The following is an 11,438-nucleotide window of genomic DNA, read 5'->3' as shown; positions in this document are numbered from 1 at the left end:
ACCCTGCTCGCGGTGTCTTCCCCTCACCGGCGACTCCAACCACCGATTGGGATCTCGGTCTTCCAAGTCGACGTGAGGAGCGACTCTATTTCGTATTACCGATGCTCTTTCTCTATTTCCAGCGCGGGTCTACTCGGTACACATCATCTATTACGGTGTTCGATTCTATGTCTCTGTGTTTAATAAAATCTTTTCCGAAAAAAAATGTTTTATCTTCTAGGATATTACTTTTCCAAAAAAAGTGAATTGATCTTTTAGTGCCATGCACTCCTTACGGTAAATCTCACCTAACTTTGGACGACTTCAGTCGATGGTGTTTAACCCCCCCGGGGGCCGCTGACATCTTTCTAACTTCACTCGTAATAGAATATGGATTTCATGTATTCCTTACCGATTTCTTTTATCGCAGAATATTTAACATGTAATTTTTTGTAATAATTTTTGACCAGAAAGATATATTTCAATATATAGAGTTTTTTCTTTAGCGGTAAAGTTTTTTTTTAACATTTCCCAAATATTATTCCTATCGGGAGAATACACTATTAAATATTGACTGGCACGCACAGCACGAAAGACCGCTAGGAGGACTTGTGGCGGGGATGTTAGATCACAGCGGATAGAGCAGTTTGTTCAATTACTTGATCGTTATTTACCGTATTAAAACACTCGTGTGCCTGCATTCCTATAAACAAGTACATGTATGATATTGATGTATTTTCATTAAGAATGAAATTGATTACTCCGGTATATATTTTCGGGAAGTGGTGCTCAATTTGATCATAGTTCCGTATCGCACGAAGGAAGTTCGATCACTTGAATCTGTCTGAGACGGTGTCTTATACTATCTCGGTATCTCGGATTCTACCTATACTACATAATGTGACACTATAATAATTATCTCGGTGCTTAAAGAAAATTTAGGTGCTCTGTACCTTTCTATATATCTATCTCTCCTTCTTTCTTCATGAATTAAGGGGCTCCTTACCCAATTCCTCGAGCACAACGTTTGTCAAAAATTGCTACGAGAGACGAGTAAGCGTGACGGATATCTTCTGGAGCGCCGGGGGAGAAGGCGCCGCCGTCCATCGTCACGCTTACTTGCTTCCTTCATCAAGTATTATGGATTTGTTCTCAACCTTATAAAACTGCTAATTTAAGTCTTCGTACCCAAATACACGCTGAATTACAAACCGTAGACTATCAAAAGCAGCTTCGTCGCCAAAAATGATAAGTAAATTTTTAACTATCGTCTTAGGCTCGCGAATTATTTGAGCATGTCATCAATCCTCTGAACATCAGGACTGCGAGACTCGAACCTACTGATTTGTCGAGCATATGCCCAAATACATTGGCTCACCTCTGTGAGGCCCCCGCGAACTCCCGGGGCCATGGCACCCGGCGTCCCAGGTTAAACCTTTGCCGAGATGCCCTCGCTATACTCACAGCTTTCATTGTGGGACTGTGGTGCTTTGGTGCGTTTCCTGAGGTCCGTCCGGCTCGTCTGATGGAGCCATTGGCGAGGGTCGCCCTTTTATGCCACTCCTCGCCTCCGCACTTGCTCCAGTTTAGGTTCTCCCTTGGGCCACGTGCGAGAACCACGGCCCCGTGAGGCTATTTCCGGCACCCCCTCGCCCCAACGGCCCTCCTCGATCCACTACTCCATCCAGCGCTACTCAACCTGGTGCTCTTACTTTCCGCAGCATTTTCCGTCCGTACGAATTTTCTGCAACGGTCGCAACGATTTCAAATCATTTGGTATGTGACGGAGCCACAGCCCTCTTTCCCATCCACACAACACTCCAGCTCCGAGCAGGCACCGCTTGGCATGGGTTGTCGAAGCACTTGCAGAAAAGAGCTTGCCAAAGGCGTGTGTATTATTATCTCACTATGCCACTCCTTGGTTTGCGGTGGCGAATTTCTCGAGGTAAAAAGTGCCTAGATCTGATTCTACTCCAAATCCCCTTCTCCAATTCTCCACTCGAGTACTCTCCGAGGTGCAAGAGAGCGTGTATTAGACTTGGGGTCCTTTCTTTGACTATTGCGCCATCTCAAGAAGAGACCGCGCTTACCACTCGAGATGGCGGAGTCGTATTTCAATCCCGGGTGACTTCGTTTCTCGCTCCTAGCGGCTAATTCTCTAGGACGGCCCGTAATGAAAGGTTTCACGTACGAGGAACGTTATAATTTCTTCAACTTTTTAAGTATATATCCCGATGAATTATCCTGAGTTATAAAAAGACGGTTCTTCTTCGTTTCTTTAACACGGTAAGACGAAATACGTGCATTCATCCTCAATACACGACCCGACATGGTGGCATAAAAGTATTTCAACTGATCCGCAAAGCTCACTTGGAAATCTCCAGGGTTGTATGAATAATTATGCCTGTCCCCTTTGCATTTTATGGGGTGAGTCGACAGGTCTTTATTAATGACTACAATCGTTTGACTTTTTTATTAATGACTACAATTAGTTTAGCGTGTGACAGGCCTTTTGGGGAATTTGGCTGGGGACCACTTGAGATGCGAAGAGTACAGGCGAGACTTAGACTTTAAGAAAGGCCCAGAGCAAACGACGTTAACAATGACACTAAAGAAATTATTATGGCCCCATACTATTTAGGTAGGTCAGAGTACATAAATAAGATAAGAGAGATAGACTCCAGTACAGATAGATGCAAATACTCATTCTTCCCCCTAACGATCAGGAATCATAATAGTCAGAAATCAGTCAACATAGAAATATTAAATACATTTAATTTGCAAGTCAGGACAACATTACACGTTGAATAGACATAAGGTATATTCGTTGGTGCATGTATATGTTAGTTGATAGTATATGTATTTGCATGCATTTAAGTTATAAAGGTTTTTGCATGAATATATACGACTTTGTGGGTGTAGATCGGCACGAATTTGTGGGTTTTGCATGCAGGTTTTATTCCGCTTTACCAGTGGTGACCCCTCACCACGAACCCTTACGGCGGCTTGCGGAGTACTACGTAAATGTACTCTATTCATGAACTACGAAAAATATTTCCAGGTCGTTATGTCTTGTTTCCATAACGATTTAAATATTTCCTCAACATAATGGCATCCTCATGGAAAGTTCTTCAAGAAATTAGATATTTTAAGCATATCTTCAATAAATACTAATATTCATTTATGTTTGAAACAAATTGTCAAAATGAATTTAGAAACAAATGCTACCCATTGAACTGTTGAAAAAAGATACACGTATTTATTCGGCTTCGGTAGGATTCGAGACTGATTCCCAAGGGAGTTTGATTCGTTACATTCAAGACAATAACATGGTTGCCAAAATCTTCACCCTGAGTCCTTGAGAAATAATAAATTATGCCAGGGAAGAACATTTCATCTAACAGTAAGAATCTGAGTACGAATTTTAAGCAAAATCTAGGTGGATGTTTTTCATAATAGAAAATCATTTGATTTTTCTGAGATTAAATATATACCTGGCAAAGTATTTGCGTCGATTACAACCTAGCATAAGACACTTTGCATCTCACTAATATTATTTCTGCTAAGCTGAATTTATTCTTTGATAGATATTTTATGAAGTCCGAGGATTAGAGACAATTCATGGTTAATAATCTTTCCTGCATGAATAGTTGCCTCCATTTATTTTTTTTATTTTATTTATTTATTTAGCCATTAGTCCGAAAACAGCTCTCTGGCCTTTACATCGGACTATTAACAAAGAATAACAATGGAGACGTTTACAAACATCCAAGCCCTAGGTGGAAGAAAACCCACCCAGGCGGGAATCGAACCCGCAACCCATGGATTGGCAGACGAGGACGTTACCCTGCCGCCACCGGGGCCGGCCCGATTTAATCGAAAACCCATTATTTCAGTCTCCATAAGTCTAGACGAATTATTAATACCGTCAGGAGTAGCCTCAGAATAGACGTCGGTATCACTTGGATGAGATTTTAGATGTTTTAGTACCCTGCAAGTCACTGCTAGAGTGTGTGGCAGGGGGTGAATACAAACCAGACTAATTTTGACCCTACTGCGGTCGGACAATGCTATTCTGATCCCTTATCGTTCGTGGAACTTAGCCTCTGTAACTTTATTGACATGATCTCTCCTACCATAGTACAATGGAGTTAATAATTCATTTTCAACATCGATGCTAAAGATAAGTCCTTCCAATTAATGCAAGAACTTCAATCTGTAATTTAACCTTCGCTCCGTGAGTGATTCCCAGCCAAGATGCTTTAATATTTTGGATACGCTACTAAGTTTATCATAAAAGCGTTTTACAAATTTAGCTTCTCTACGTGACCCCATTCGGCAATCAATCCAACTTCATGAGGGTCCCATATGCTTGCAGCGCATTCTGAATGAGGCCTAATCAGCGAAAGATAACGTTTCCCTCTGATCAAGACTGGGTTCTTCTGGTCTCACTGGGCTCTCGTTTGAAAGAGACACGAGCCACTCGTGTCTCTTTCAAATGCTGCACCTAGTGCGACTCCTTCCATCGAGGTTTCCTCACTGAGCATGAGAAATACCAATCCGTGCGCGAAACGCTGAGACTCTCTAAGGTATCACGTCGTGGAAGATTACTCTGAGAAAGTCAGTGGCTTCCTGAAATTTTGCGCTGAAATTGATATTTTAAAACTTTTTAAAGCTATAATAAAAACTTGTTTTTGGAAAATATTTAATATTATTATTTTTAATGGTTTTCTCCAATTACTATCTATTTTCTGTCAATTTTATCCTTCCTCTATAAACGTGAATACACGTTTTAGCATGAAATGTAAATGTGGTAGCTGTAGGCCAATTTTAAATAACATTACGATGAGTCAAGAGAAATTTGTTATAGAAGGTTTTAGTGCCTCACTTTCCTTCTGAGTTTGGTCTATCGCTCTATGTGATTCCGACCATTGGGGCGAAAATAAAAATAAGCGCTGAGGGCTTATATTCACAGAGATAATGTGTGTCCAGCATACAAAATTGAATTTAAATCTTATTTAAGACTCTATTCATGGTTGGTTGGCATTTTTCATTTTTGCCGTTATCGAGAGATTATTATTTTAAGGAACAATCTGACCAGTTGAATAAATAGAGTGGATATGAGCGTATTCATCTGACGTTGGATAACTCTTTAAAATAAGCCGGTGAAAGCAGATTTACTCGCATGGGACACGAGGTCCAATCCAGTTCGAGATTTATATTTTTTCTCTCTCTCTATTTCCTGAAAGTTTCTAATAATATACCGCGGCCAATTTGAAGTTCACTTTCACCGCACACTTCTTATGAGACTATGTACAACTCTTGAGGGTTTTCCCCACTTTTCATCCCTGCTCTTAGGAGTCGTCTATATCTTGCTTGTCTCCTGTAATAAGTTCAAGCTGTGCTCAGCAACCGTAGTTTGAAATAACTTTCCTACGATCTCGGCGACATCCCTGCAAAACTCAGTCGCATCTCGATTGCAATACTTGAGATTTGGTAATGAGCAGTAAATTGTGTGATATTTACTGCAACAAAATTTCCTGTTCATATTATTATGTAAATTGATTTCACATTTAAATGCGATGTCTTTCACTAGAAGTCCTAAAAATACAATGGACATAGTTAGGCGTCGTGGGTGAATGTGAGCAAGAAATATGGGAAACGTACTAAAACAGGCAGAGTAAATTAAAAAAAAAACAATCCTATGTCATTTGATTCCTATCGCGTCTTTTATTTGTTTAAGTTTGCATAACTTTCAGGTGTGGAGTATATTGCAGAATGGAGGATGCACGCTATAGATTTACGTAGGCGAGTCTAAATATCAAAATATCACATAATGTCCATGGTATTATTAAGACCAATCAAAGACCAAAACAAACTATGCATATTTGACTGATTTCAACCGAAAAATTTCAGTGTAGACGAATTTTATTCCATGAACTGATTACATTGCTGTGAAGTATAAGTTAATTCTGCATGAAAGTTTATATTTTCCCAAAGGAATATCAGGGAATTTCTAAAATCTGAAGTTTAGTAATGATAGCGGCCACCGCGGTGATGAACACCGTAGTTCAAGGGTTACTACCTTGTGGCACCATCTGGGTTAATGACGGTTGCATTGGCGTTGCAGCGGCAGCATCTTTGGGTCCAAAGCAAATAATGCAGTCCAAAGTGCAGTCCACCCCTGCCGCTTCGGGTCTGAAAGCGCAGACTGTAATGCCTCCTTTATTTGTAAGTAAGTAATCATTCAAAGCTGTAGTGATTATTTACTTGCCACCAACATACTTCAGTTTTGAAGTCCCTCGAGCACAACATTCTTAGGAAAAAGTTGAAGGGTTGAAAACATATTTCGATTTTACCTAATTTTGTATTCAGTGACTGTTTATTAAATTAATGTCTTCGTGGATATTTACCCTCTACTTTTAAAAATATCCTCTGAATAATAATATTTTAAAGATATTATTGCCTTAACATTACCAAAAATAATTTTACGGGCAAGTAAATTGTCGAGGCGAGTACTTAGGGAATTAATGGTTTCAAAATAAGAGGGTAGGCTGAAAACTAATTCACATATGCTTGCCGACCACACACGAGATAACCTTCAGAAGCACTCCTGGTGGCACGTGGAAGTAACATTCCTCCTCAACATGCATGCGCAGGTTTGAGGTCGTTACATTTATCCAGTGCATTTCGAGAAGTGGAAGTATGGAGACGCGTTCTAGTACCATGTCAACTCGAGTTAAACAGCGTGCTGTTATCGAATTTTTAACTGCTGAAAAAGTGACTCCTACTGAGATTCATCGTCGTTTAAACGTTTAAAGGCTGTTTATCGTGACGATGCTGTCGATAAGTCTAAGCGGACTCACCACTGCCACAGACGATAAACATCTCAAACTCGCCAATTCAAAACGACCGCCGAATCACTCAAAAGCGTATTGTAAACCATATTGGAATGTCCAAGGAAGAAGTCTGTCGTGTTGAAGGCAGCAGCCTGGCGCCAATATTCTTGCAACATGACAACGCTCGTCCACAAACATCGCGCGCAACTGGAGAGGCTCTGCAAAACTTAAAATTTGAACCGATTCCACACCATCCTTATTCCCCCGATTTTTTCCACAGCTCAAGAGACACCTCAAGGGTAATCATTACACCTCGCGCGATGAGGTGAAGGCACCGGTCAAGTCCTGGATTCGAGAACAGTCGGAAGAGTTTGCCAATGACGGAAAGAAAAAACTTGTTATACGTTGGTTGGGAGAAATGTATTCGCCTTAACGGTGACCATGTTGAGAAATAAATATATGACATTGAAAGTTGAGAATTGTACTTTAATGTAAATTTTTCCTGCTATTGCTATTTGTTTTTGTTTGTGGTCTACAAGCATGTGTGCATTACTTTTCTGCCGGCCCTCGAAAGTAAAATACTTCATAACTCCACGTGCGTGAGGTCCCAACAAATTTATTCTCATTTATCATAGTTCTTTCTTCACGTGGGATTTACAATTCAGAGTTATGTTAAGGCATCAAAAATAAGATAAAGCATTTATTATAGACGGTGTTAAAAGCACTGTAACTTTTGGAGAGTTCACTTAATTAGATTAGGCATGTTTGCAAGAACTCTGTATTCCTTTGGTTCATCCTAGAACGCGGAAGGGTGAGGAATAGGGCGACGTCCGGCAAACAACACGTAAGCAGCTCCAAACGTGCTCACTGCGTGTTCAATAAACCTCAATCGCAATAACGATTTGGCTTCCAGGGTATTTTGCAACTTGATAGTAATATTTAAGAAAATACGGGTCATTTGAAATAAATGAAATTTTCATACAAATTATATTTATTTAAGAAGTAAGAATTCTTTAAATGGTTAACAAAAGGCCATGCTACGTAATTGTGGCAAAAACAATATTTATACTAAATACTACTGTTTGTATAAGGACCTCAATACAGTTTGTATTTTAAAGCAGGCTACCAAATAAAATTCACTAATCCCCACAAGTTAAGGTTTGTAGATTAGGTGGCAGAGAACATCGTCCATCGTTCAATGAAATCCAATCTACGCCTATAATCCTGCTTCAATGACCATGCTTCCGTGCTATACATAACTACGCTCCTTATCAAAGTTTTGACGAGACTTTTCTTAACATCCTTTCTCACGGTCCTTGTGATCAACTCTCTTTTTATTGTGGACGCAGACTCCCTTTCTTCTAGCCCCGACCCTTCGACCTATCTGGCATGGGTGACCCAATCAGCAGCAATCATCATTGCTCCCGACAGCACAGCTCTAGGGGTCATCGGAACTTACAAGCCCTTCCGCCACGTCCCTGAGGTGGGTTGGTCAATATAGTTAAAATTCAAACCACATTAAGCAATGTGCAAAATGCAGAGAAACACCCATTTTACTAAAGGTAGATTAAATGCAGCTTTAATATTGTTGTAAATGCTATTTTATTGATGTTTGCCAACGAATACCAATGACTGAAGTGAATCTGGTTAGACATGGATGACTTCGACATACGAAGTCTGTTGGCGGTTATTGCGGTTGACGATTAATGCCTGTGTCAATGAAGTTTCGGAATGCAGTTTTGTCCTCGATTTGATATTAGCTATTACTTTTTAATAATATTAAACAGTAATTTTCCATATCAATTTGCTTGAGCTGTCTTTTCTTCACGTCTCCATTGCCCAACTCCTAAGACATTTAAAAGCATATATTCATAGGAGTTCTAAACCAATATTTAAGGAAAACCCATAAAAACTATTTCCTTATAATTTCGAGTTTCATGTTTAACAAATCGAGTAGTTTTTCAGGCGAGATGTATAAGTTAATTAGTTTAGACCTGAAGATGATGTTGCATCGAAACCCGGTCTTACTATTAAACTTATCAGATAAAAAATTAGAAAAAATCTTTTCTTTATTATATTATTTAATTTTGACTTCAGGGCCATCCTTATCCAAGGTTATATGCGGATTATATCTTGAATAAAAACTAAAATATATTGATGCAAATTATTGGCACTGAAATTTGAGACCGATCCCGGCCTTAAATTTGAAAAATTTCCACAAAAACGGTACTGACATGATAAGTTTTATGGAAGAAAAGTCACTTTTTGAAAGATATATGTTTGACGAATATGAATGTCTTGGATACTTTTCTCCTTTCATAAGGGATATATCGTTGATTAGTTATTTTTTCAGAATCCCAATTAGCATCTAAGTTCCAGACGTGACGAAATTATAGGGGTCGATAAAAAAGTAAATTCTATGGGAAAGTAGTTGAATGGAATTTTCATGTTTCTTTCCCAACTTTCGATGGCTAATTTTGATTTTTATCGGTACCTATGCAATGCACTCGGATAAAATGTTTTTCAACGTAGGTATTCGCGACGGTGGAGTAATTAGCCACTTAGTCAAAACGTGTACTTTGGTGCAAGGGAGCCGAGGAGCGTCCACCCGCTGGGCCGGGGAAGGGTTGGTTCGGGCCACGTAGATTTGTTTGCGAATGCGAGGAGACTAACATCTGGGAGAAAAGTGCCAGACTGTTTGTCTCCTGATATTCTTCTCGTTCCCTCACGCCATTGGAGGGATTTGAAGCTCCGGGACGGTATATAAGCAAGGACAAAATTCGAGTGGAGTCACTCAGGGGAAGAACATAGACAGTGGACGGTACTAGCCCGGTAAATAGCCGCACAATGAAGATCGTGAGTATTAAATCTCGGGATTCAATTGAGCACCAAGAGAATTTAAACATGGGATTCATAATTCCAACTCTTATTAAGAAATTGGCAGATAAAAACTTAATTCACAAAGAAATTGATAAATAATTTTTCGCATGCATTTTTCGAGTTTTTTTTGGCATGTCAACATATAGGATCAACAAAACCATGCGACAATTTCAATGCACTGGCAGGAGTGCGCTTCTTGTAAGAAAGCTAAAGATAAACATTTTACTTCGGGTACATGTAAACATAATTCGCTTCCAGTATTTCACTTGTCTTACACGGTTTTTTGGGTGTCTGACGAAAGGGTTCTCCAATTGACATTTCCCTTCTTTCCCGCCCTTCCCAGGTCGCCATCGCCCTCTTGAGCCTCGCTGCCTTCGCCGGCGCCGAAATTTACGCCCCCCCGGCACCCATCGGCGTGGGATTCGCCCCCCCCGGAGGCAGCATTGGTGGGCCCTCGGGCGGCCTTGCCCCCGCAGGCATCGGAGCCTCCCTCTCCGGCCCTGGATCCGTCACCGTGGGCTTCACCTCCGGCCCCGGAGGCATCTCCGTCTCCGGCCCGGGGTCCCCCGGCTCTGGGGGGGGCCTTGGGTTCGCCCCCGCGGGTCCCGGAAGCTTCCTGCCACCACCCGGCGTCGGCTTTGCCCCCGGCGCCCCGGGTAGCTCCTCCTTCGCCCCGGCATCCGCCTCATTCACCCCGGGTCTATCCGCCTCTTTCGCCCCCCCTCCCAGGGTCCCCGCATCCACCTACGGACCCCCGGGGTTCTAAGTACGTCGATCGTCAAGGCTTAGCAGGTAGGCTATCCCAATTGCCCGTACAGATTCCCCGAACTCAATTCCAAAACAATTGGAGGTACTGGCTTCTGCTCAAACTGTCATGGCAATTGGGTCCAATGGTAATTACTGTGAAGAAGGTAGAGTGCGCTGTGTTTTACTTAATGCACTTACGTCGCTAACGCAACAATTAGCAAAATGAATGCATTGCTTTTATTTTTGTGTACCTTCATATCATTGCTCTAACGTGTTTCACCAAAAGTTCTTTTATCAAATTCTACACTCTCACAAATTGATATTATTCTATTACTTATCCGAAATTCAATGGAAAGCGCACTCCATGGATATCCACTGAAACACAATTCTTTTCGTTGCAGATTGAAGAAGATGGCCGGCTGCTTCGTGAAGTGCTTGGTCGAAATGCTGATTATCCAGCCAATGAGAAGTCACCTACATTTGTTACCAAAGGTGAAGACGTTGATGTAAATACCAGCGTTGAGTGGAATTTATACTATTGATTACTCATGTGAAATAAATCAACAGTAAATTACGAACACCAACGTAATAAATTTATTTCACTTGAAGCATATGTACTCACTAAAAATACCTTCCCGTTCAATGAATAGCTAAGGTCATTTGCGCCATTACAGATGGATGGGAAAGGAAAGGTGGAGAGAAACCCGGCGATGGCATTACCCTACTCTGCTAACCCCTTGGCGCCATTCGAAAATGGCGCCAAGAGGTTAGCAGTTTAACGTCCCAACCGACGGACGCCGTACTCACTCAAAGTACTCCAAGCATCTCAAGTAGGGATCGAGACACCACTGAAAAATATTTGTTTCCTCCAGGATTTGGGATTTGGACCCGGGCCCTCTCGGTGTGAAGCCTATACGTTAGCCACCGTATCATCCCGATTGCCCTACAAATAAATATTTTCACACATGGACATATATATATATATATATATAT

At 41.1% G+C, this 11,438-nt stretch overlaps 1 protein-coding gene across 1 annotated transcript; it reads left to right on the top strand.

The window, feature by feature from the left end:
- Positions 1-6,015: 6,015 nt before the first annotated feature.
- Positions 6,016-10,987, top strand: LOC139689351 (uncharacterized). The gene is made up of 3 exons (XM_071586435.1): positions 6,016-6,210; positions 10,042-10,374; positions 10,847-10,987. Exons 1-3 carry the CDS (start codon positions 6,016-6,018, stop codon positions 10,985-10,987), a joined length of 669 nt encoding a protein of 222 aa, XP_071442536.1.
- The last annotated feature ends 451 nt before the right edge of the window (positions 10,988-11,438 follow it).

This window comes from Hetaerina americana, unplaced genomic scaffold (genome assembly GCF_022747635.1).
Source record: "Hetaerina americana unplaced genomic scaffold, ioHetAmer1.1.p SCAF_22, whole genome shotgun sequence".
Classification (NCBI taxonomy): domain Eukaryota; kingdom Metazoa; phylum Arthropoda; class Insecta; order Odonata; family Calopterygidae; genus Hetaerina; species Hetaerina americana.
This window is presented reverse-complemented; position numbering and strand designations above follow the sequence as displayed.

Excerpts from the sequence above, each read along its gene's own strand:
- LOC139689351 (XM_071586435.1), top strand. The coding sequence starts at position 6,016 with ATGATAGCGGCCACCGCGGTGATGAACACCGTAGTTCAAGGGTTACTA. Across the intron at positions 6,211-10,041 it reads CTGTAATGCCTCCTTTATTT|GTCGCCATCGCCCTCTTGAG; the intron begins GTAAGTAAGTAA and ends CGCCCTTCCCAG. Across the intron at positions 10,375-10,846 it reads GTAGCTCCTCCTTCGCCCCG|ATTGAAGAAGATGGCCGGCT; the intron begins GCATCCGCCTCA and ends TTTTCGTTGCAG.